Source organism: Clinocottus analis, unplaced genomic scaffold, assembly GCF_023055335.1.
Source record: "Clinocottus analis isolate CAN_PGR_092001 unplaced genomic scaffold, fCliAna1.0.p SCAF_20, whole genome shotgun sequence".
Taxonomy (NCBI): Eukaryota; Metazoa; Chordata; class Actinopteri; order Perciformes; family Cottidae; genus Clinocottus; species Clinocottus analis.
In genome coordinates, this window is record NW_027175932.1 from 2,811,904 (window position 1) to 2,837,478 (window position 25,575).

The 25,575-nt window shown below is 46.3% G+C and overlaps 2 protein-coding genes across 8 annotated transcripts in view; one reads left to right on the forward strand and one right to left on the reverse strand.

Moving 5' to 3' along the window:
* Positions 1-1,023, forward strand: part of apaf1 (apoptotic peptidase activating factor 1) — a 30,250-nt gene extending 29,227 nt beyond the window's left edge. Inside the window, exon 27 of the mRNA XM_068587053.1 lies at positions 1-1,023. This exon is cut by the window's left edge and continues 146 nt beyond it. Coding sequence (XP_068443154.1) covers position 1 — 1 coding nt within the window. The 3' untranslated portion in view covers positions 2-1,023.
* A 10,136-nt stretch (positions 1,024-11,159) lies between these two features.
* The window catches only part of anks1b (ankyrin repeat and sterile alpha motif domain containing 1B), a 145,832-nt gene continuing 131,416 nt past the window's right edge, over positions 11,160-25,575 (reverse strand). For 4 of the 7 annotated variants that reach the window (XM_068586462.1, XM_068586461.1, XM_068586465.1 and 1 more), the window contains 7 exons: positions 24,912-25,115; positions 23,033-23,158; positions 20,350-20,421; positions 19,115-19,201; positions 18,043-18,180; positions 17,776-17,943; positions 13,789-15,416 (listed from right to left, as the gene is read on the reverse strand). In XM_068586462.1, the coding sequence (XP_068442563.1) occupies positions 15,234-15,416; positions 17,776-17,943; positions 18,043-18,180; positions 19,115-19,201; positions 20,350-20,421; positions 23,033-23,158; positions 24,912-25,115 (978 nt within the window). In that variant the 3' untranslated portion in view covers positions 13,789-15,233. The other 3 variants (XM_068586464.1, XM_068586463.1, XM_068586467.1) reach the window with 2 other exon arrangements.

Here is a 25,575-nt window from a genome sequence, read left to right on the forward strand (position 1 = left end):
AGGCGGCGGCCATTACTATGATTACTATTATTACTATTATTACTATTATCATTATTTAAAAACGGTCCTCTCTTGCTCGTTGTGGAGCTAATCAACCACTCCGTCGTGCACAGACTCTGCGTTTACATTTCCACTGCGCTGGCAGCTCAAAGAGCCTCAGGATGGAGACGCTGAAAACGACCAGTAAAAACAAGGAACGGTGCTTTTATATTAAAAATTAAAAAGGGGAACTTCAGCGTTGGTGACGATCAGGCCCTTTAATCATGAACGCCTGATAATAAAGAGGTTAAAATCAACGGGCTACGATGCGATCCCTGCATCAAATGTGAATAAAACTATATAATGAACGATCGCATGTGACGCTCACATGGTTTTTAACGTGTTTGAGGGCGTCGCTACATATATGTGTGTTTATACATATATATCTATTTACACTGCAGCCTTAGTCTGAGTCTGCAGACTGGAGGGTGTGTACTGTGTGTACTGTGTGTACTTTGTAAGTTTTTGCCTTTTCTCTCCACCAGCTGTAGCTTCACGCTGCACTTTTGATAACATAAAAATGTCTGTGTGAGATTAACTTTTAACGATCCGGCGTTTGGAGTTGGATCCGCAATCTTCTGAAAGTTTCCTGTGCGTCTAAACTATCCGTACGTGTGAACTTAGATCAGAACGCTGGATGTGATTTATAATTCATAATCAAATTTACCACTCGTTAATGTTGAAAGGAGCTCTTTCAGTGCTTCATGAACTGTGACAGTTTTGTATTATTATTTTGCAGCACTTCTTTTTATCTCTTTATACAACTTCTTTCTCTTTTTTTGTGTTGCACGTTGTCGAACTGCTGAGCCTTTTCCTGTTCGGAGCTTTTCAACACTCATGAACTGTCGTTTCTCGGTGCTTTAAAGTCAATCAACAGGTTTGAAATCTGAAAACATTGACGTCTGCTCAGGATGTATTGATTCTGTAACGTACGGTGTGTTTAAAGGGTGATTTATAAAAGATTAAACTACCACCTGCTGTGAAGAGACGCGTCTGTGTTGCATCTTTGAGTGAAGATGCTTCTGCCGGGTTCAAGGTAAGACGGCTAGCTGCAGAAATTAAATGCTTATAAAGAGGATGATTGTTTATTTTTCTTTGCAAAGCCGTCGCTCTTCATGGAAGAAGGTCAAGTAGAAGGTCAAGTAGACGTCGGCTTCAACCTCTCACGAATGAGTTCTAGTGTTTTAAACCTCATTTCATTCGATTTAAAAGAGTTGTTGCAGGAAACTTTCCCCATTTAAGAACATTTAAAACACCGTCTTTGTAAAAAAAACATGCATTTTCTTTATTTTCCTCTCCCATCACACGTCTTTATTCACCTGATCTCCAAGCCGCTTCATGAATAGACGTGTCTGCGCTGCACAGCGGCCTGAACATCCTGCTGGCTGACATTTAAATGGTGGCTGAATACATCTCTTCCCTCCTGGAAGTTGGACGCAGCAGGTGCAGCTTTTTGTCCCACAAACACACACACACGCTGACGTCACACACACGCCTTGTACACACAAGGTGGCGGTGACGTGGTGGCGGTTACGGACGCTGACGGATGCTTTTTTAACGGCTCATCCATCGGTTGGTTTGGAGTGAACTCGTCTCTGAGTTCTGCTTCAGTGATTGAAGCTGGCGGTGATTCATCAGCCCTAATGAATTAGACTTATGTAATGACAGCTGTGTGTGTGTGTGTGTGTGTGTGTTTCACACTGAAGGTGAGCGTGACCATCAGTTACAGTGTCTGCTGGAGGAGGGAAGTGCAGAAGGACGTTGTACTCAGAGTCCTGAAGCCAGAGACTTCAGACATCTCCAGTAACAACGACGACGTGTTAGAAGCCGTGGAAGCTCATCACCGCCGTAAGAGAAAGAAATGATGAGATAGAAAGTCAAGATTATGATTTCATTTTGACTTTCTATCATCATTTTACACTTTAAACCTCCAAATTTCAACTTTCTCCAAATTTCATCTTTCCTATCTCATAATTTTGACTTTAAATCTCAAAATTTCGACTTTAAATTTCCAAATTTTGACTTTAAATCTCAAAATTTCGACTTTAAATTTTCAAATTTCGACTTTAAATCTACAAATTTCGACTTTCTCATAATTTTGACTTTCTATCTCCAACTTTCGGTTTTCCTATCCCATAATTTAGACTTTAAATCTCAAAATTTTGACTTCAAATCTCAAAATTTCGACTTCAAATCTCAAAATTTCGACTTTAAATCTCCAAATTTCAACTTTATATCTCAGAATTTTGACTTTAAATCTCTACATGTCGAATTTAAATTTCCAAATTTTGACTTTAAATCTCCAAAATTTGACTTTAAATCTCCAAATTTCGACTTTAAATTTTCAAATTTCGACTTTCTCATAATTCCAACTTTCTTATCTCATAATGATAACTTTTTTATTGTTTTCTTTTACCACTGACAATGAACTTCCACAGGAAAAGAGCAGTTCAGTCTGAAAAACCCAACGAACCTCATCCCGAGATCTTTTCCTGGGTAAAACAAACATGGCCGCCGTGATCTCCCCTCCTGCCTCTCGTCTGGGCTCCGAACGCTCGCGTTTAAATCCGTCCTTTTCTCTGTCGATGACGAGCTGCAGCTGCACAACAACAGGCCTCGTTATCAGGCCCGAGCAGGACGACGGAGGCCTTCTTATCCCCCGACGGTAAACTTGAAACCATTTGTCTCGGGGTCTTTAGACGTTCTGGGCGCGTTGCGCGGCACCGCGGCTGCCAGTCACATTTGGGAACCGGTCCAATGGTGGCGCAAGACTCGGAGCAGCCGATGACTCTGATGCAACGCCGCCAGCTGTCAGCGCCTTTTCTATTTATACTCTCTAATTTAGTGGGTGATGTAAAGCCGTCCTGTCGTGCCGCTGCGCAGACCTACATAACGCTCGCAGTGACGTCGGAGCTCCACATTGCCCCAAAATCCTTTTAAGTGGTTTCCAACAGAGGAAAGAAAGCGTTGCGCAATGCAAAGGATTTTAATCATGCTTCAGAGGGCGAAGAAAGCACAGCGGTCTGATTTTAGCACGCAGTTAGCCTCGAGGCTACGTGAAGGAAGGATGAGCAGCTTGGTTTCTGGCAATTACACCTTTATATAAATATAAATTAGGCAAAAAAAACCCACCTTGCCATGATCTGGAAGTGTCATCACACGCATCTCCGTCATCACATGCGTTCTCCTCGGGAGCGATGTGAACTTTTTAAAGGCTGCTTGAGGTGCGCGGCGCTAACCTCATTAATTCTGCTCGCTCCTGCTTAATTAATCTTTGTCTGCTGCTGAAGTAATTACATCTTCCTGGCTGTGTGTGTGTGTGTGTGTGTGTGTGTGTGTGTGTGTGTGTGTGTGTGTGTGTCCACACCACTGACACCACCTTCTTCCCCTCTCGCGTTGCAGCTGGGCCAGGGTTTCCCTCCTGCAGCCGCCGATGGCAGTCGCACCGAAAGCACTATTTCATGAGACCGTGACCTTTTGAACTCTGCCTTGTTCATTAAATATTAAAGAAACAAGCCTGCTGCTGCACTCATGAGCGGCAGAGGAACATTTTAAAATCTCCAAAACAGACTTCCACCGTAAAATCTCCAAAACAGACTTCCACCGTGTTCTTTGATGTCAGAATAAGTTAAATTCAACACAGACGAAAGAGCTCATGTTGATTTCATAGCGAGTCGGCTAACTGTTTGGATGATAAAAGCTAGAGGATTGTTTTGGATACATTCAGAATCCTGTGCACCTTTTGAAACAGCGTCTGCTTTAAAAGTACATTTAAAATGTAAAGTTAGAGGCCTGACTGGCCCAATTACCGTAAAAGTCAGGTTATAAGCCGCTACTACCTTCGGTGGTTGTCCCTGTTAGCGCCCAGCTGTAGCCAACTAGCACTGCTGCCAGCTCCATACTGTAGCCAGTGGGCGTTGCTGTTGCCAGCTCCCCGCTGTAGCCATCGAGCACTGCTGCTAGCTCCCCACTGTAGCCATCTAGCACTGCTGCTAGCTCCCTACTGAAGCCATCTAGCACTGCTGCTAGCTCCCCACTGTAGCCATCTAGCACTGCTGCTAGCTCCCTACTGTAGCCATCTAGCACTGCTGCTAGCTCCCCACTGTAGCCATCTAGCACTGCTGCTAGCTCCCTACTGTAGCCATCTAGCACTGCTGCTAGCTCCCTACTGAAGCCAGTGGGCGCTGCTGCTAGCTCCCTACTGAAGCCAGTGGGCGCTGCTGCTGCTAGCTCCCCGCTGTAGCCATCTCACACTGCTGCTAGCTCCCTACTGTAGCCATCTAGCACTGCTGCTAGCTCCCTGCTGTAGCCAGCTAGTGTTGCTGCTAGCTCTCCGCTAGCTCCCCAACAACCACGGAAGGTAGCGGGATCAGCCTCGGTTCAACTCCCGACTCATGCAGCGGGGACGCAGCCAATAGCAGCAGCGCTAGCTGGCTACAGCGAGGACAACCACCGAAAAGGTAGTAGCGGCTTATACCTCGGTCGAGGCGTGCAGGCTCATGCGACTCTGATATTTAATATTTAAGCCGTCCTAGTTTCCCAGCGAGAGGTCTGCAGTCGCTCCCAGGAGGCTCCAAAAGGTTCTGATTCAAAAGAACGTCGCAGCAGACGGAAAGCCGGAGGGGAAGCAAAGTACTTATTTTGTTTTTGTTTTCCCCGCTCCCTCCCTCGCTCTTCCCTCTCATCAATTTTTCAAGCGCTTGCTGTATTTCTCTCGAGGTGCAAGTGTGCAGGCGCCAAAAAAAAAAAAGCAGACGCACCACGTGGAAGGAGGCCGGGATGTGGAGCTGGAGTACAATCACAGAGAGGTGTGAGGTGTCACTTTGTGCTTGGCGGGTGGGAGTGATGTGTGTCAATGTCTGTGATGTAATACAAATCATTGTGTTAGAAATTCATTGTGTTATTTATTTTTTATAAAACTAGTTTTACTTCACAGTTTCTCGTTGTCAGAAAGATCCCACCAACATATTCAATTTGTTAAGTGCGTCTTTTGACACTTAATGGATTCTTTCTATGCAATGTGTGTGTGTGTTTGGGTGTGTGTGTGTGTATGTGTGTGTGTGTGCATTCGACTTTGACAATAACCACATAATAGCGAATAATTGTCTCTATTCCATCTTAAAAGAAGACGACATGAATTTATATTGTCGTCTGTTTTTTGTTATAAAGCTTTTGTGTGTGTGTGTGTGTGTGTCTGTGTGTGTGTGTCCTACCTGCCAGCTGCACTGATTACAACGCTCCGTTGGTTGCCAGCCCTGTAACACAACTTGAGCATCGGGTCGCCACACTATCATCCCCCTGTGTCTCCTGACCCTGTTTTGCTGGTACATCCTCACCCCGAGTGTGTGTGTGTGTGTGTGTGTGTGTGTGTGTGTGTGTGTGTGTGTGTGTGTGTGTCTGTGTGTGTGTGTGTCTGTGTGTCTGTGTGTCTGTGTGTGTGTGTGTGTGTGTGTGTGTCTGTGTGTCTGTGTGTGTGTGTGTCTGTGTGTTTGTGTGTGTGTGTGTCTGTGTGTCTGTGTGTGTGTGTGTTCTCCTGACCTTGGCCAAACACTGGTTCCTGTTTCTGTCGGCTGTTGGCTCAGCGGCGCTCCACCTTTATTGCTTCCCCTCGTGGAGCCAAAGGGCCGAGAGCCAGAACTCCCTCCAAGTTTGGGGCGCGTCCCATCCCCCCCCCCCCCCCATCTGCCCAGATGGTACGGACCGCTTTTTTTGGAAGCACATTCATGGCTTATATGGTAAATAAAACCCCACATAAAACAACAAAAACACAGGAAGGAGGCGGGGCTTACCTCTTCTTCCTGTGTCCAGCTGGAACCCATCATGAATGAATGAATGAATGAATGAATGAATGAGAGAGAGAGTCTGCAGTACAAAAGTCATGTCACATGTTCTGCTTTAATTATTGTGTGTTTAAATAATCATTCTGCTGTTGGGTACGAGGTCATTTGATGGACATTATAATTTTATCTTTTATAAGTTTGGTGCCTGTAAGTATTTGCATATATATATATATATATATATATATATATATATATATATATATATATATATATATATATATATATATATATATATATATATACACACACACACACACACACACACACACACACACACACACACACATTTTCTTATTTCAAAGTGTTTCAGTCGCATTAGAAGCTGCAGTTTGCTGTGAGCTGTTTATAAAAGTCGACGTTCATCCACAGGAAAAAGGATGCATTGTCTTGCTCAAGGGCACTTCCACCAGCCTGCTGGTGACGCGGTTGCACATATCGAACTCCTCTGCTTCCAAAGAAAAAAACCCACTTGGCCCCCCTGCTGTCACACGTTACACAACGAGGCTTTGAGGCGCACAATCAAAGCGTGGAGCTCGACAACTCGTTTGTCGCCGCCGCCTCGCCGCCTCCATCACACGCTGCCTGTCACTCATCCACGTGCTCCAGCTCCAAGAACCACAAGGCAGGAAGCATCCCAAAACCTTCACAGCAGCAGTTTTTAAAGCTGCAGCAAGGTGCAGACACACACACACACACACACACACACACACACACGACTCCAGACGGCTTAATGCTTCAATCTGCTTCTCTGAACGAGACAGGAGGGAAAGTGAAGGCCGCCGTGAGTTCAGCAGCAGCTTTAAAGCCTCTTAACGCTGAGTGGAGTAATGATGAGTTTTATCTCAGCAGCATTACGGAGGATCTGCATATTGTGTCCTGGTCAAGTTGTAAAAGTCCCAAGATGCAACTCTCTCTTTTTAATACAGAGCTGAATAAAAACGGCACTCGAATCAAAAGCCGAGCTCTTGAACGTCTCCGTCGTGAAGTCGTTACGTAAAAGAGCTTTTGTTGGATGGAAACATTGAACATCTGAAAGCTGATGATCTTTAAAGCCTCCAGAGGCTTCACTCTGCACCAGAAACATCAAAGGATGAGCGAGGCGACATGAAGCCGCACAACGAAACGCACAACAGATACACAGCGTGCATGTTGTCTGTGCACCCAACATTAAGCTAAAATACAGTATGTTTAGTTTAATGTATGACATATCGCCCTCTGCAGAGACAAATAATCATTTCTGTTAATAGTTAAACGGGGTAAAACATTTATTATCAAAGAGGCTGCAAGTCAATCATCTTCAATTAATTTGCCACTTATTTTTATATTAATTAGGTTTAAAAATGTCATAAATATCAATCTCACACGGCCTTTCATGAGTCCTATGTAATCCCTACAGTCCAAAACTCAACTATATTCACTTTAAAATGGTATAAAAAGAGTAAAATAACCTAAATCCTCACATTGAAGCTCCTCTTGGTGATTGAAGGAAATACGTTGAAACTTTTCTTTATTTTTCTCCTGCAGCGTGATGCTTCTTCTCTCTCGTGTCTTCATTGCGTTTTGATCTTCTGCATTTCTGATTCCTGCGTACTGGAAAGGTGACATAAGCGGCTTTACGCGCCGGCGAGGCTTCGCCGCCGTCATGTGGGTTCGACTCGCCGGGAGAAGACGTCAAAACTTAGCTCAGCTGTTCCGGACGCAGAGACGCGAGCGAGAGCCGTCAGCGCTTATCTCAGACAGTCGGAGGTCTTAAAAAACAGAAATGTTCTGCGGGGTTGATCAACAGCTCTCCCACATTCAGCTGCACAAAATATAGCAAATTGTGGCTCCGCTGAAGACTTCTCTGAGCCTTTTTGCTGCGCTGTCAAATCTCATTTGGAGCGTTTAACCTACGCGCTCATCCTCTGCCCATTTGGCACATCGATGCACATTTTGTTTGATGCTGGCTTTCTATAGAAATGTGCAAATTCAGTTTTGAATCTCAACCAACAACAAAACTTTGAGTGCAGGCCAACAAAAATGTGAACCCTCAAGTCGTGTAGCGGCACAGATGAGAGACAGAGGGACACATCCTGAAGGTTGTTGGGTCAAAAGCACTGATGAAGGATCAACTGTACGGTCCGTTACAGCGATAACTATCATCCCTTTTGCAGCAAACCTCCAGAAAGCAAAGAGGAGTGTATGTTTTGGTGATGCAATAACACAAACAACACAACACAAAGCTTCCTGCTGGATACAGAGCATCGGCACATGTTCTCTACTTGTGCATATACCCTGCCGGGCATATGTTTCATCAGTTTGGATGGAAAAGAGGAACAGAAATAGTTCCATGCAGGTGAAGGAGTATTACGTAAGGAAAGCGAAGGGGCAGAGTGAACCGCTCGGCGCTGAGCGGACGTGGGCACCACGAGAAGCCCTTTGGATATTTAAGAGTGATGATGATGAAACGCTGCATAAACTCTCCTGTTCGGCTCTGTGAGGCTCCTGAAGCAGCTGCTCTGTATCGTCTCATGCATTGTGAAAATATTTGGGAAAATTTTATATTCCACAAAAAAATCATCTGCAGTTTCTCAGACACTGCTTCCTGTTTTCTATGTTCTGGGGCCGACATTTTGTTTTTTGACCATTTTATTTATTGTGTTTGGGTGTGAAGGTAGATTTGTGTCTTTATTACGTGAAGAAATGTCTTGTTTGTAAGTAAATTATCTGACTGCAAATCACAAATATTTGCTCTCAAATCAAAAAACGCTCTCAGAAAAAAATTGCTCTAAAAAAAACCAAAACTCTCTGAAAACAGCAGCTGCGCTCTCAAAAGTAAACCTTCGCTCTCAATCCCAAAAGAGTGTTGGTTTTGTTGTTGAGAGCAAAGATTTGGGATTTGCAGTCAGATCATTTACTTACAAACAAGACATTTGTTCGCGTAATAAAGACACAAATCGACCTTCACATTCGGGGTTTTTGGCCTCAGGAAGCGTCCACAATTTTATTTATTGTTATTTTATTGCATTGGAAAACCCCATTAAGCTTTACTTCTTACTTTTGCAGCATCGTTTGGTGCAAGCGTTTCCTCCGTCGCCTTCAGAGCCGCCATGTCATGTCGAATATCTGCAGACTGATCGGCCTCGTTTGTGCACCGGAGGCTCAGAGCTGCAGGTTTGCGTCCCTTTTTCCCGGCGGCGTGTAGCGTCGGCGCTCCGGCTGAAGCCGCTGAACGACCGCCAGGTAATATTGCGATCGTTACACGAGCGGTTTTCACGTCGCCGTCTCGTTTAGCCGCTAGCCGCGGGCGTCGCGCACCATCTGGAAGCTTGGCCGCTCTCCCGCCGTCTCACACAGACGGAGGAACAAAGCGAGTCTTATACTTCGCTGCAGAAAACACACCAGTGTTTGTTTCTGCACCATCTCGCCGTATATACATATATACATATATATATAAATATATTAGCATTAGCGGCGTGTTTACCGCTGCAGATGCATTTGCGGGGCTTCTCCGGCATGCTTTTCCCGCCATATTGCTCTCTCTCTCTCTCTCTCGGCGCTCATCTGAAGCCATTTTTCCTGATCCTCTGCCAGCAGCCGCTCTCCTCCTCTCACAGGAGTAATGTCTTGTTTACCTCCCACTCCTGAAACCCGCCGTTCTTCACCAACAATGCAATGTTTTGTCAGCTTTCAAATGTGCAGATTGCCGCGGTAAATCTCCGGCACACCGCCGCGCCCTTTCTCCCTCCAAGCTCAGGGAGGAAAAAAAGGCATTTTTTCACTTCCATCTGCTGCAGATTGTAACTGTAGATTGTAAAAGGTTTATAGAAATAAAATGCTTGTTCAGCCTTTCGGGGGCTCGCTGTAAATGTCAGAGACGCTCTGCTGTCGGTGTCCATCTTCCCTTCCACGCTAGCTGGATTTATTTGTATGCAGCTTTTTACACGGCTCAATAAAAGATGGCGACGTCGCGTATAAAAGATCCGCCGGTGGTGTAAATCTTTCAATGAGTGCAGGAGAAACTTCATATCTGTAGTTAACTTCTGTTGCATGAGCCTTGAGCATTGATCTCAGTTTAATACACAACATCAGATGTAGTCAGCAGACGCGCATGATTTTGTTATTAATGTCAGAAAACGGTGCACAGCGAGCCGGAGTTTGAAGCTTTTTAATCGCAAACTCGCCGCCCCGACACTCACCTGCAGATGAAGACGCCTTGAAGCGGTGACGTTAAGGCCGTCGGGTTCGTTTGCGTCCCAGACGGCGAGCCGTGTGGCGAGAGGAGCCGGAGGGGCTCCGGCGCCACAACCCCCCCCTCCCCCCTCCTCCTGCCGCCGCCGCCGCCGGCCTCTTTGTGTTCGTTTAGTTAAACACGGCGTCGCCGAGCTTTTGGAGGGAAAAAGATGCAACGAGCGTCTGAAAGAGCGGGAACGAAGCCGGACAAATATCAAGCACCTGAAATGAGCTAAAAGAAGCTAAAATCTGTACAAATACATCAGGATATTATAACTTTATATATATTTATATACATCTTGTCTTAAAAAAATGTATTTTAATCATCTATAAATGTATTTTTTTAAATCTATTGACACTAAATTATGTTTTCTTCACCGTTGGACAGGAGAGAAACATTTTTTTTTAACTCTGTATGTTTGAAATTGATGTGAATTCATTGTTTTTTGTCGTGTCGCTCCCTGTCGTTGTGCGTTTACTGGCTGAATGAGCTGGAAACCAGTGAATGAACTGGGAGCCCAGCGCATGGTTCATCATTAGCCGCGGGCATGGAGGCGTGGCCGGGTCGCCAGGCGGCTCGATGGAGTTTGACGACCCGGTGCTCGACCTCTCCGAGCCGTCTGCCGGTGACGTCCAGCAGCTCAGACTCATCGAAACGATCCGATCACCGCCGTTAAGCTGCTCCTTTAGCGGCTAATCGCTTCTATTGATTAGCGACGAAGCCGCCGACCAGATGACGGAGGAGATCCACTCGGCTCCCAGACGAAACTCCACCGGCGTGAGTTCAGTGGATTTGGAGAGAAAAAGTAAGTTTGAACAATGAACGGAGAGGAAGTGGAAGCTTTTTCACGACGTTCACAACCTCGAGGTTTCCTGCGAGCATGAAAATATCCTCAACCGGAGGAAACCTGAAATCAATATCCTCATTTATTCACCAGGCCGAATGCCAGGAAACAATCTGAAAGACATAACGGTGACAACGTACGTCTTAAAAACTGCTCCGCCGGCTTTGTGTCTGATTCATTTTAATGATTTGAACTCTGTCTGGATGTTAACGGCGCTGACGAGGCGATTACTGTTCTTTCTTGCTTCATTCATGCTGAAATTCCCTGAAAAAGACCTTTTTTTCATGTACCGAGGGAGAAAAGATTAAGGAAATAACTTTATCAGAGGGTGAATAATGGTTTTACAAGTCATATTTTATTCCATGTGCTTTACAAGGATATAAATAATGGCCCAAATTACAAAAATCAGTGTGCTGGAAGCCCAAGCCTATGTACATAAGTTGGTCAGCAGTGATGTCACCATCTCAGTCGTCACTCAAAATACAATCTTTACAATCTGCCACTTCTTTTTTAACACCCCCCCCAAAAAAAACCTTTATTTTGGTACCTTTTAGTTTCCAGTGCCGTGTACTGCGAATCCTCTTCTACATTTACATGTATGAACAAATGGAGTTGGCAAAATATCTATGTACATTTTATAACCGCATAATCCAAATAATACAGTGATACTGCGTTTAAAATATTACATCTGCGAGATAAGAGGAGAGCCCCGGGAGGAAGGATGGAGTCGACCTGACGTGAGTTAGCGAGCAACATTCACTCTGACGATCGTTTAGCTTCAGGTTGTTGTTTTAAAGGATCATTCTCAAAAGCCCAAATCTCATCATATCATAGAAAAATAATGTAACATTAAGACAACAGTAGACAAGAATTGCACAAGAATAATCATAGTCATCATGGTAATATAATACTCTCATATTAAACATTAAAATGTCGGGCAATACGAATAGAATACTTCTTTTTTTTTTGTTTTTTTTTTTGTTTTCTCCCCACGCCAGATGTGCTTGTTGTTGTTGTTGTTTTTGTTCAAGGTTTAAAATCCGTCATGAGACACACGCCTGTTGCATCTCCGGCGCGTCGCAGGATCCAATCACGTTTACACACTTGTGCATATATCTCTGTGTTATATTCTGACTTTTAAAGAAAATAAAAGACCAAAAAAAAAAAAAAAAAAGAGCCGGCCGGGAGCGTCCTTTAAGCCCCGCCCCCTTTTCCACGCCCTGCTCCACCAATCACACGAGTCCATCGAGATGCCCACGTAACCACTCACAGTCTTTCCGTGACCGCCCCTCCCCCTCCCCCAAAAGTCCACAGGCCACGCCTCCAAAAATAAAAATAAAATCCCGCTTGCAGTTGGAGAACGTTGAGGCTTTTCAAAATAAGAGTACATTCAGAGAGCAGACCGTCGTCTGCGTACAAGTGTTTGTCAAACGTTTACTGTGTGGATGAGTGATGTTAGCATTTGTTTGTAGTCAACCCTTAAACACTGTGGGAGTAGCGTCCATGTTTGTAGTCCTTTTGTAGTCCGTTTTGCATTGTGTGTGTGACAAGGTCCGTGTTTAGGGCTGGCTACATTCTTTGCATTCCACAGTAATAGACATGAGCGTCCGGCATTGCCCTGCAAATGAGATGACATCACTTATCGAGAGAGCCCTCACACCCCCCCGCCCGCCTCTACACCGCCTCTACACCGGCCCCAGCAAATCCAAAATGGCCGCCATGCGTCTCACAAGCCACATGCTAAACTTATTACATATTTTTTCGCCCCCCTCTCCAAATAAAATATAGATTTTATGGCCGTGGAGAAAATCCAAATCGGTTGAAATTACTCTGAACATATACACACACACACAAGCGCGCGCACACACACACACATGTGGTGAAAAAAAGTGCTGTAAAAGCAACGAAGAAAAAAAAAGTAAAATCGACACAGGAATTGTGCGTCAAAGAAATTCACAAGTTTTGTTAGTATTCTCAAAAAAATAATCTGATATAAAGGATCAAAAAAGTTGAAGTACATTCTAGTAGCCAGAGTCAGAGACTGCGCTACGTCACCTCTCCTGTAACTCAGCTCTTCCTCTTTCATTTAAAAAAACGTTTTTTAAAAACTTTTCCTCCAGTTGTCGTGTTTTTTTTTTTCCCGACAAAAACCCCCCACCGCCCTTTCCTCCTCCGGCGTCGGCTCAAACAGACAGCTAAAACACTGCCGCGGGCTCTTTAGCAGTATTTCTTTTTCTTTTTTTTACAAATGTCATTCAAGTGGTCGAGAAAAGCGAGGGATGGAGGGAGTCAGAGGAGGGAAAAAGAGGAGAGGGACGGAGCCAAACGGTTGCACCCCTTTCAGACAAAAAAGAGAAGAAGAAGCTGGAAGCGGGACAATCGACTGCTTGACCGACAAACAGGAAGTGGAAGAAAAAAAATGGCCGCCGACAGGTGGTCAAAGGTCATGCGCCGGGCCCGAAGGGGAGAGGAGACGAGGAGAGGAGACGAGGAGAGAGGAGAGAGAGCGCAGCGTCATCATGCAGTGGGACAGGCTCGGCTAACGGAGGCGGAGGTTTTTTTTTTTTTTGTTTTTTTTTTTTTTCAGCCGGTGAGGTGGGCGTCGCTCGTGCCCTGACTCTGGTGGAGGGGGCCGGGCCCCAGTACACGGGGGGAGGGGCGTGGCGGGAAAGGGGGCGGGGTCAACCTCTGAAAGGCACACACACACAGGAGTGGACAAGGCGGGTGTATGTTAGAAAATAGTGGTCTCGTACTTGGTGTTGACTCCTCTCTTCGCCTCCTGACCCGGCTCCACAATCCACGGCACGTTGGCGTGGCCCTTCTGGTCCATGGACGGCTGCTCCATCTGACGGGGGGAGGAGGGGGAAAAAGGGAGGAGGAAAAAGGAGAAGAAGTAGAGAGAAGACGGAAGGAGAGCCCGATTACTTTCAACCCGAAAATGCTCGTTTTTTCCAAAAATATTGCACTTTTTTTTCATGATTTTTCGAACGCAAACAGCTGATTTTCTGGTGAAAGTTGCCCACTTCTCTGGAGGGGGGCAACTTATTGCAAATAAAGTCAGTGAGTACAGAGGGAGGAGATGGAGTGTGGCTGATGTGATGAGGAAGAACAACTCAAAATGAGGAAGCGGATCACAGATCGTGGACAGGAAGCTCACATTTGGACATAAAAAAATGTAATTTTCCATATTTATATACATTTTCTACAAGATCCGACATCGTTTCTCACATCGCCGTGGACTCTCTGCTCGCTGCGGAGCCTTTGTGGCTTCAGAAGCTGCAAAATAAACCAAACAATCTGCACGGCTTTTCAAAAACAACCCCGTGGCGACCAATCCAGCGGCCGCGCTTCGTTGCTGAGGGAGTTTCTCCTCCAATCGGTGGCTTTATTTTCAGGTGATTTGGAAAGGAAAGAGGAAGGAGGGAGGGGGAGGGGGGTCTTCTCAGAGAGCTGCAGCCTCGTCCTTGCACATCAACTCTAATTATGGATTACAGATATATTGAAAGCGACTTTATTTAATGTAGATGTTTCATAAAGAAGCATTAAACAGGGTTTATTCTCAAAGTGCTGCAGAGCAGCGACGGAGCCGCGCCGCTCTTATCTCGTCTCTGCACACTGACTGTAATATTAATCCGATTCTCTCTCTCACACACACACACACACACACACACACACACACACTTGGACGACCGGAGCCAGACCTGGTGATCACGTTACGGGGGAACAAACACACTCTTTCCATCTCAGAGCATCAATAAAGTGCAAACTCATCACGAATCCTCTGAATGAACGACACCAAGTTTTACATCGACAGCCTTTTATTTTGGCGGGGTGTTTTCTGCAAAACTCCTGCAACGCGAGGTCCGATTTCATCTTCTTCTCCTGATGACGAACCTCTGGGAAAAAAAAAAGATCCGATGCAGACGAGGACGAGCGAGACAAGAAGTGCAGCTTGAAGCGTGAGAAGCTCCCTGCGAGCGTTCATTTGAGGTTGTAATGAACAGAGTTGTTGTGTTGCTGCTTCATTTACACTTTGTTCACCATCTCCAGCGTGCATCTTTAAGGAGCCAGTGAATCGGTGCAGCGAGGCAAAAAAACAGATTTCATGAGCTGAGAGTGAAACGACTGGTGTGTCGCGTGTGTGTCGTTCTGTTGTGTTGATGTGGAGTTAGAGGTAACAACTGAGGATGGAGACACACAAACACGCACCGCAAACAGACCACACCAGGATGCAGAGTGAGTTTTTTTAAAGGAAAAAGAGCGACAGAATAAAGATGGAAGCACTTACTTCCTCTTGTTAAAAGAAAAGCAGGTGGAGAACAAAAGGTAAGAGAAGGAGAAATAAAGCGTGGAGGACCTGTGACTGAGCTTTGTGAGGAAGATGGAAGAGTCGAGGGGGAGGAAGAGGAGGGTGGAGAGGAGGCCGGTGAGGGGTGTAAATGTGGCCCAGTGACCAGCGGCTGACGGGGGGGATGACGACCTACAGGGGCAGAGGTCATACGCAGAGGTCATACACAAGGTCAGAGACGGACCCGCTCAACACCGAAGAAGAAGAAGAGGAAGAAAGAGGAGGAGGAGGAGGAGGAGGAGAAGAATTAGAAGAAGAAGAAGAAGAATTAGAAGAAGAAGAAGAAGAAGAAGAGGAAGAAAGAGGAGGAGGAGGAGGAGGAGGAGGAGAAGAATTAGAAGAAGAATTAGAAGAAGAAGAAGAAGAAGAAGAAGAATGAAGAGTTGAAGGAGGTGAAGAAGAAGAAGAAGAAGAAGAAGGAGGAGGTGAAGAAGAAGAAGAAGAAGAAGAAGAAGGAAGAGGTGAAGGAGGAGGAGAAGAAGAAGAAGAAGGAAGAGGTGAAGGAGGAGGTGAAGAAGAAGAAGAAGAAGAAGAAGAAGAAGAAGAAGAAGAAGAAGAAGAAGAAGAAGAAGAAGAAGAAGAAGAAGAAGAAGGAGGTGAAGAAGAAGAAGAAGAAGAAGGAGGTGAAGAAGAAGAAGAAGAAGAAGGAGGTGAAGAAGAAGAAGAAGAAGAAGGAGGTGAAGAAGAAGAAGAAGAAGAAGGAGGTGAAGAAGAAGAAGAAGAAGAAGAAGAAGAAGAAGAAGAAGAAGAAGAAGAAGAAGAAGAAGAAGAAGAAGAAGAAGGAGGTGAAGAAGAAGAAGAAGGAGAAGAAGGTGAAGGAGAAGAAGTCGAAGAAGGAGAAGGAGAAGAACAAGAACTAGTAAAAGAAGAAGAAGAAGAAGAAGAAGAAGAAGAAGAAGAAGAAGAAGAAGAAGAAGAAGAAGAAGAAGAAGAAGAAGAAGAAGAAGAACAGGAAAAAGCAGCAAAACACAGCGACGGACGCAAAAGCAGGACGGACAAAAAAAAAGACTCAAATGTTCGTTTTTTTGTCGTGAAAAAACTCCGAGGAAGTTTAAATTAAAAGCTTCCAAGACGGCGAAGAACGTGAAGCTGAAGCTGCTGGATTTTATTTTGTAAACATCTCCGTCACAGAGGAAGCGAGAGCGTCGCGTTTCTATCCCGCCTGAAAGCGCCGAGGCCGACCAGAGACAACATCACATCCGACACGGTCACGCCAAGTGGAGATTTACAAGCAGATATCACACACACACAGACACACAACACACACACGCGACACATGAATACAAATGGGACCGCGAGGAGAAACGGATCCTCGTGTGGAAACAAAGCGACGGCGTTTTAAAGCGCACAGCTGCTGCAGGGGGAGACCACGGCTGGCAGGTGGCAGGAATATTAAGCGAACGCTGCGGCATCCTCACCCTGCTGCACACCACGAGCCGTTAACTACGCCACACACACACACACACACACACACACACACACGAACAGAGAGAGGGGGGATGAGACCATTAATGGTTAATGTGTCGGTTGCAGACTCGGCAGATTGTGCACACGCGTCGCGTCGTCCATCATCTCCCTTAAAGGTCCGGGACCGCACGCCAGCTTCCTCCTCTCTCGCTCTAAACTTCACAGGAGGCGAGGCCGGCGGCGCTGCGCTCCTCCGTCACCGCCTCCTCCCACCGCCTCCTCCCTCCGCCTGTGTAAAAGCGACTTAAATTCGGGGCGCGCCGGCGTAGCGGCGTGCCCGTAACCCGTAACCCGACACGCGCGTGTGCACGGCAGCCGGCGCGGCTATTTTAAAGCCGAGTCGGGGGTTTAACGGGAGGTCGACGGGTTTACGGACAGACTTTGTGACGCTGTGGTTGCAGGAGGCGTGAAAACAACACACACACAGACACACACAGAGTGTCTAGCGTCACAAACTTAACGCGGGTATCAAACAACCGCTGAAGGGACCCGGTGGGGTTCAGAGACGCCGCCATTTCTGGATCCGATGGACTGAAATGTGCATAAATTAATTCTCCACGCGAGGCCGCAGTAAGAGGATTGTGTATCTTCTGACACACACAGACACACACACACACAGAGAGCCTCCCCAGAGCCCGATGCAGGCCGGCCTCATCCATCATCCCGGTGTGGAGGAGACCGCCGGGACACAGGAAGAGCGAGCGGACGCTTAGCGGATCAAGTATCCTCCTCCGGCTCGGCGCCGCCGCGGCGTCCAAGACACACAACAAGCGCACACAACGCGATCCCAGTGAAGCCGAACAGCGATGGGTGACACACTCCAGTGTACATGAGACAGAGCTGATGGGATGCTGCTGAGAGAGAGGCGTCCAGAGGAGGAAATCCATCTCAAAACACAACATTTAAGCTCTTCTTCACATGAACAATCCATCTTAACTCTACGTTTATGACGACATAGCGACAAAACTGCAGTTCAGGATGGATCCCCCCCCCCCGGACAGGAAGCGGCGGCGGCGGCGCTTACAGATTTGCGGATGTTGACCCGGGGCTTGGGGACGGGTTTGCTGGGCTTGCTGTCGAAGCTCTCGGGCAGCGTGGACGAGCCGTGGCCGCTCTTGCGGGCCTGCAGGGCCAGCTGGTAGGCCACCTCGAAGGCCTGGCCGAGCGTCAGGATGATCTCGTACGCCAGGTTCTGGAGGCGGCGAGAGAACACCAGGTGTGTGGTCACAGGAGGAGGAGGAGGAGGAGGAGGAAGGGGGAGGAAGGATGTCTGCTTGTTTTTTCTACTCACCACGTCGAACGCCGTGAAGACGTGGCAGTAGTGGTGACTGGACTTGAGGTCTTTGGTGATGTAGGCGAACGTGGACAGGTCCTCTGGATCCTGAGCCGCGCACGAGATGTTACGGATCTCATGTTCTGCGATGATGTTCTGCAGAGAGAGAGAGAGAGAGAGAGAGATGAAGAGGTGCAGAGAAAGAGAGAGAGAGAGAGAGATGAAGAGGTGCAGAGAGAGAGAGAGATTGCTGATAATCTCTGCAGAATATCGGAGTGCGAGATAGCGGAAAAACACACAAGTGTTTGTGTCCTCTTTGTCATTGATGATGCACAAAGATATCCGCATGTTGTGGGTCTCTGTGCTCGCTCTAGTTTGTGTTGTTTTTAACCATCGGGACAACAGATAAGAGATTTAGTACTTTCTTAAACGTTCAATGCATCTCAGATTCATATTAATTAGGAAAATAAAACAGAAAGGAGTGATTTTAAAACCTTCACGGATGTGACAGCAACTAGACTCAGACTTGCATCGACCGTCGTGTTCCTGTCTCCAGCATTCAGGACGTTTGCAGACGTTTTGGATCGTGCACGGTTTCTCTGGAGCGAATATTCTTTTGGCAAAATGAGATCATTTAAAAGGTGTCGAGACGGGAAGGAGGAGATGTGAAGAACAGCTGGCAAAGCCATATCTTCTGCTTGTCTCACACACAGCAGGTAAAAACTCGACATGGTCAGTATTACAGCTCACGTATTGGTGCAGGACGCATCGACTGGAGGGTTATTAGTCAGCAATAAAGACTTTGAGGTCTATCAATGTGATTCTGTGTCACATGATCTGCTCCTACATGAACTACCTTCAACAATATTCACACAAAAACAAACTATTCCATGAAGGATTTCATGAACTGAGCAGGTGCAGCAGCTGCTCATTGATTCGCCGGCTCACCCGTTGCATGCTGGTTATTGCCCGTTTGTGCTTCGAACCTCTTTTACACCTCATTGATTTCCTTTTTTCACGCCGTGTGGTTTGCCGTCCGGCTGCAGCTCGACCTCCAGGGGTCGTGATGCTCACAGGAAGCGGCGCTCACCTTGTTCGTGGCGTCGATGAACTTCACTCCCTTGTAGGACACGGACAGCACGATGGTCGGCACCTTCTTCATCTGCTCGGTCGACTTCTTGGAGGGCCGAAGAAGAAAAGCCAAAGAGAAGAAAAAGAAGAAGGGAAAAGACGATAGTTTAGTATAAATACTTCATGATTAATGCGTTCCTGATGCCCTGTTTGTTTTTACACGAGTCCTTCGGGCCTCAACGCAATGAAAACGTAAACAGAGCTCGAATAAATAAAGAAAGCAAAGCGCGAGCTACCGAACTAAAGGACTCCTCTCTTCTCCTTTCTACCTTAAAGTCAGTTCACATCATCTCCAACCCGATCCAAAAATCCAATAAGTCTGTTAGCTTTTTAAAGCCCCTTCTGTGCATCCCTCCTTCTTCTTTTTTTAATTACGCATCGGCACTTTGACGCGTCTCAATTCCCTATATTTAAACTTATTATGCAGGCGAGGCGCGAGGAGAACTGTGTGATTTGCGGCGGCGGCGGCGGCGGCGGCAGGTAGAGCGCCGATCCGAGCTGTCGCTCTACCTGCCGGAGGAGGTTTCAAGCACTCAAAGAACACGAGACGAGTCCCGCTTCCTCGCTTTCTCAGCATCACTTCCTCGCCTTTCATCACTTGTCATCGCCGTTCTCTCGGTATCCACGTTGCTATCGCGCTCCGTCCCTCGCTTCTCGACGAATCCTTCTCCCGTTTCCGTAAAAAAAAAAGAAAGGCTGACAAAAGGCAGCAGCCGACTGTCGGGATTAGAAACATCCACGTCTAGCTCCGCGGCGGGAAACAAGATGGATGGACGGATGAGAGGAGGGATGCTTGGGAGCGGAGGCAAAAGAGGGAAAGGAATAAAAAAAAGCTTAATTGCGACCTCGGTTCGCAGCAAAGGTGTCAAACTGAGGAGGGAGAGGCAAGAAAGATGCCCTCTGATGTGGCAGCATAAATATATAAAGATAGAGACAGAAGGGAAGAGGAGAGGAACATGAATATTAAACTTAATCTTCACTGTGCAGCAGCTCAGGAGGAGAAGTGAGAGATACAAGAGAGGAAGAAGAGCGAGAGGAGGAGGTGAGAAGAGGGTCATCCGGGATGTTCAGGAGAAATCCCTCAGTGATGCTAACCCGCCGTCATGATAGTTTGAGTTTAAATTCAGACTTTGAGCGTCCTGAATGAACATGACGCAGCCGTGTTTCATTTATTGTGTTGTTGCTGATCTTTACCCTCATTTTGGCACAAGCGTCTTGCGTGGACTCCGTCCCTCTCAGCTCCTTCACCAGCATGGAGCCCAGGTACTGTGGGGAAAGACGCACAAAACACACACACAACAACGCACATGAGCCGAGTGAGCAGTACACGAACAGTACGGACGGATGTCGAGGGTCCGGTTGTGTCTTTGTACTTCATGCAGCACATCTCGGTGGCAAATAATCCATTATTTCCTTATATTTTGAGTAATTCATGTGCACACGGGATTAAACGCACACAGGCGCAGACGCGGCGGTGATGACATCCACCTTCAGAGGCTCCTCCCCGTCCTTCTGTCTGGACTTTCTGCACACGGTGCCTCTGGTTTAATAAAGTACCAGCTAATGGCGTCTGTGTTTTTCATGTCAGCATCAGAGCACTCAATGCGTTGACCTCCTCCACCTCGCGCCTCCAGAGTGGGACCCGACCGACGCTTTCAGGGATCAGAAGCGACGCGTTTACACTTTTATCTGTTTGGAACAACATTTTTTTGAAGCTGCCACACAGGATTTAACCGTGAATTTGATTTTCCATAAATTCATTATGGAGGGAAAACAAGCTTGTGCGCACATTGCTGTGTTTCCTCGGCAGAAGGTCATGCTAATAATGCGTCTTGATTCAAGCTTAACCATCTTAGAGTCGCCGTTATGGCAGCTAGCCTGAAAAACTGCATTACAGCAGCACACAAGACCAGCTGCCGCCTTGTGGCGCACACACACACACACACACACACACACACACACACACACACACACACACACACACACACACACACACACGTCTTTTATTGGTTCCAAATGAAATTCAAAGATGTTGGGAACATAACAAGACGAAGAGGATGAAGATCTGCCAGCAGCTCTGTGAGGCTGCTGCAGGCAAAGTGCTAAATGCTAACAGCAGCATGTATAATGGTGCTGTGAGCTAAATGCTAACAGCAGCATGTATAATGGTGCTGTGAGCTAAATGCTAACAGCAGCATGTATAATGGTGCTGTGAGCTAAATGCTAACAGCAGCATGTATAATGGTGCTGTGAGCTAAATGCTAACAGCAGCATGTATAATGGTGCTGTGAGCTAAATGCTAACAGCGGCATGTCTAATGGTGCTTTGAGCTAAATGCTAACAGCAGTATGTATAATGGTGCTTTAAGCTAATGCTAACAGCGGCATGTATAATTGTGCTTTAAGCTAATGCTAACAGCAGCATGTATAATGGTGCTTTGAGCCAAATGCTAATAGCATGTTCACAATCTTAGTTTAGTGTGTAAACATGTTAAAATGTGATAAAAAGCTCTAAATACAAAGCTGAGACTGATTTGCACGTTTTTAGTCCGAAGGCAGAACTTCCTGATATGTTGTGTATTTGATGTTGGCTTCACGCAGGATGTTGAGGATGTGGATCGAGGTAACGACGTTACAGCGTCCGCAGGCTTTCACTGGAAATGGATTTTGTAATAATTTCAGATAATATTTTCCATCTCTGGTTTGTACAAACGGACGTAACAAAGTTAGGACGCCATCTGTAGTCCGTAAAGAGGAGGAGAGCGTTTTATTCCCTTCTTTTTGTTCATGAAAAAGTGAACTGTGTCTTCTCCAGCAGTCCTTTTGGCTTCATTACCGCCTCTCTCCATCAGCACCAACACTCTCCCTCTCCTCTCCCTCTCCTCATTACCGTCTTATCCATCATTATTAATGGATTCTCCGTCTCCTTCCAGCGTGCCAATATTCACACTGAGCGCTTGTCTGTTGTGGCTCCCGCTCATTTATCTCACTTCCTGAGCTCGGCTGTCCTGGGACATGCAGCCACGTTGTCCTAAACGGCTCCAACAAAAGCTCCTCCCCCCTCCACCCTCGGGCGTCCCACCCGCTGCCAGCTCCCCGTCATCCTCCCCCCAAAAAACACATCGCTGGCGTAGATCCACATCTGTCAGCGGCCTCATGGTCCCACGTGTTTCTATCAATCTTCTGAGGTGAGAACAGGGAAAAGAAACGGGACATTTTTGACGTTGGGAAGCCGCCATCTCTCACTCACTCAGCCTCCATCTCATCTTACTTTCACTCATATTTGATTTCCTTGTCCTATTTGTTCAAACTTGGATCTTTTTCCTTCTTCTTCCCTTCTCTCTCCTCCTCATCCTCTTCCTGCTGCTGCCGCTCTTTCTTACGTCATCATCTCCCGCCAACAAGCCCATCGTGTGTTTCTGAGATTACGTTCCTCTCTGGATGTTTCATAAATTGCATTTCTGCAGCGCTCCAAGTCCGTAATCACTGCAGTCTGAGCTCTGATGCCACCAATCAGAGGCGCGAGAGGCTGAATATGTGGCAACGTGAATATATATATATATATATATATATATATATATATATATATATATATATATATATATATATATAATATGGTTCATGTCTAAATTCACAGAGACTGAGTGCAATGTCGACCGAAAGGTGAAGTTTACGACTAAGTTCTACTTCGATGGAGGCTGATTTACAGTTTTTTCAACCCAAAAATGCCCCAAAACCTCTCTTTTGGTTACAATATGTAACTTAAACACGTGAACTTGGATTTTAGTCATTTTCACACATTTCTACAGACAATGAACCATCTGCAAAATAATCGTATTTTGTAAAAAAAAAGAAAAGAAAAGGGGGCGGGGACTCACGTAGGCTTCGTAGTCGCAGGACTGGAAGATGAGCTTCTCGGGGTGATGCTGCCAGTACTGCACCGGGGTGGACGAGGTCGCCTCGTTGGGCGGACGCAACGTGATGGGCTCGCACCACTCGCCTGCCTGCAAGGACAAGCAACAGTCAGGACGCCGACAACACGGGACGACAAGATGTGTGTAGACGACAAGTTGTGTGTATCCCACAAGCCGAGTTCAGAACATCCAAATCCGGCGTAAGCTCAGGATGTAACAGCGAACATGGACACGAGGAATTATCCTACTCGGCTCCCAAAAATGCCCAGTTCACCTCTTTCTCACCCTTTTTTTAAACAAGTAAAATACCTAAATCCCATCATGCATACTTCTCAAATGTCCGCGGTCTTTTCATCCTCCGGTAAATGAAACCAGATGACGCTCTACATGCGCACATCCTGCCCTCACGCGCCTCTCTAGGTACCCGATTGCTTTGTAATCCCCCCGTCAGAGCGTCCTGGGCTCTGCAGAGGTGAGATCTTGCAATCAGATGCAAAAGATGTTTGATAAACAGCCTGCGGATAAGCCTTCAGAAACATAAAGCTACGCTAAACCGCGGCGGCTTAACCATTTTACATGTTTTACCCCTCCTACACACACTTTGACCCGGCTGGAAATCTTCAAAAAGGAGGAAGAAAAACACAAAAAAAGTGTTACGTCTTGTCTCTGAAAAGGAGAACAGGAGGCGAGGGAGGAGCCGTAGGAGAATAGAGGTGGTTTAAGATTTTAAATGTCCTCTTTTCTCCGATAGTTATCTTTCTGGCGATGCTGACTCATTGACGCCACCTCGGTGGGGTAAACACGAGTGTGTGTTCGTCTGCGTCGGGATCCTCACACACACAAAAAAACCCAATCACACTGAATCAAAACACAGCTGCTCTGAGATGTGTGTGTGTGTGTCAGTGCGCTGCTTCTGATTGGAAGTCATAAAGTTATAATTTGAAGTTTGGATGGGAATAAATTTGGCCGTTAAGCTGCACAATAATTGTCGCGATGCAGTTGTTCTCAATAAGTACGTTTTGTTGATGCAGAACTATGAAAAAAAACACTTTTATTTTGTAAAGCTGTATTTTTTTGGGGGCCTGATTGCGTCTGGGAGCGTGCCGCCCACCGCATTACGGGTTTTGCACATTTCATAGCAAGTTTCAGGCATAAATTTAACGTTTCCCTTTAAATTGTTAAAATCTAACCGAGCTCTAAACTGCAGACTCGGCAGCTGGTGTCAGACGGCGCGCCGGCTGCGGATTATTAACGGTGTCTTTTCAACAAGCAAACAGGCAGATGAAACACTTTGGGCTTGCATATTGCAGCTATTAGGGACAGCATTTAATTACTGAGATACTTCATGTATGATTAAGATCTACTGGAACGTCCTCATTAGAAATGTGGTACCGCCTGAAAGCCCATTCATGTGTGATGGCTTAAAATTACAGGACGCAACTTTAAAATATCAATGAAATCAGATAATTATTCATATTGTTGAATTACAGCCAAAAGAAGACTTTTAAAGAACAGGATAATAAAAAGGATGCATCTGGAGTTATTCTATATCATCATAGATTTCATTATTTAACATTTTTGTTAGCTTTTAGGAGGAAATTCACTTTGTGGGGACTATTTCCAGCTGCAGATTAATACACAACTAGTGCGTGTTTTGGTGACGCCGACGTGATTTACAGGATTGACTGATTGAATAATTTGGAGTTTAATGACAAAGATGATGTGTTTGTTGTGCATATATATATATAATATTTTCATAATGTACCCTTTGAGCATTCAGCCAGACAACTGCATCTCTGACCACCATTCATAATACTCTCTCCCGTCTCCATCCCTCCCTCACCATGCTGACTTGGGCCATCTGTCGCTCCAGCTTGGACCGCGGCACGTCCTCGAAGTAGTTGTCATTGCTGCGCTGCCTGCGCCGGGCGTCCGCCTGCATGATGAGGTGCTGCACGTCCAGGGATCCACCCGGGACGCCCGCCGTGTACGCTGCCTGGCCCACCGACGGGCTGAGCTGGGGCGGGGTGTGTGTGCCGCCGGGCTCCTGGGACAGAAAAGCAAAAAAAAAGAGGCGTCTTTCATCACTTCATAAGTACGCTGTCCTGAGACAGTCCTCAAGACAAACACTGGTGCCTGTCACTTTAAGGAGCTGGACATGATGCTCATTTAAGTGGCTTTCCAAGCAGAGGATTTGAACTTTTATACGGTTTAGTGGTGCAATGGTTTTGCACGCTAGAAGGTCAGCTATTTCCCCCCTGAGAGGTTATTTGTTTTTACTTGATTACATATAAGAAGAGCCTCGAGAGGATGAGGCCTTTTTTTGCGTCGGTCTTTTGTGAGGTGGTTCTCATGCGGAGCCTCGCTCGGTTCATTCCCCGCCGTTTGTCCTCATGCACCCAGCTGACAGCCACCGTTTGTACTGTTTAATGGTAAATTAAAGTGATTAAACACACTTGAAGGAGGAAATGCGGGTTGATTAAACACATCATTTTAGCCTGTGTCGA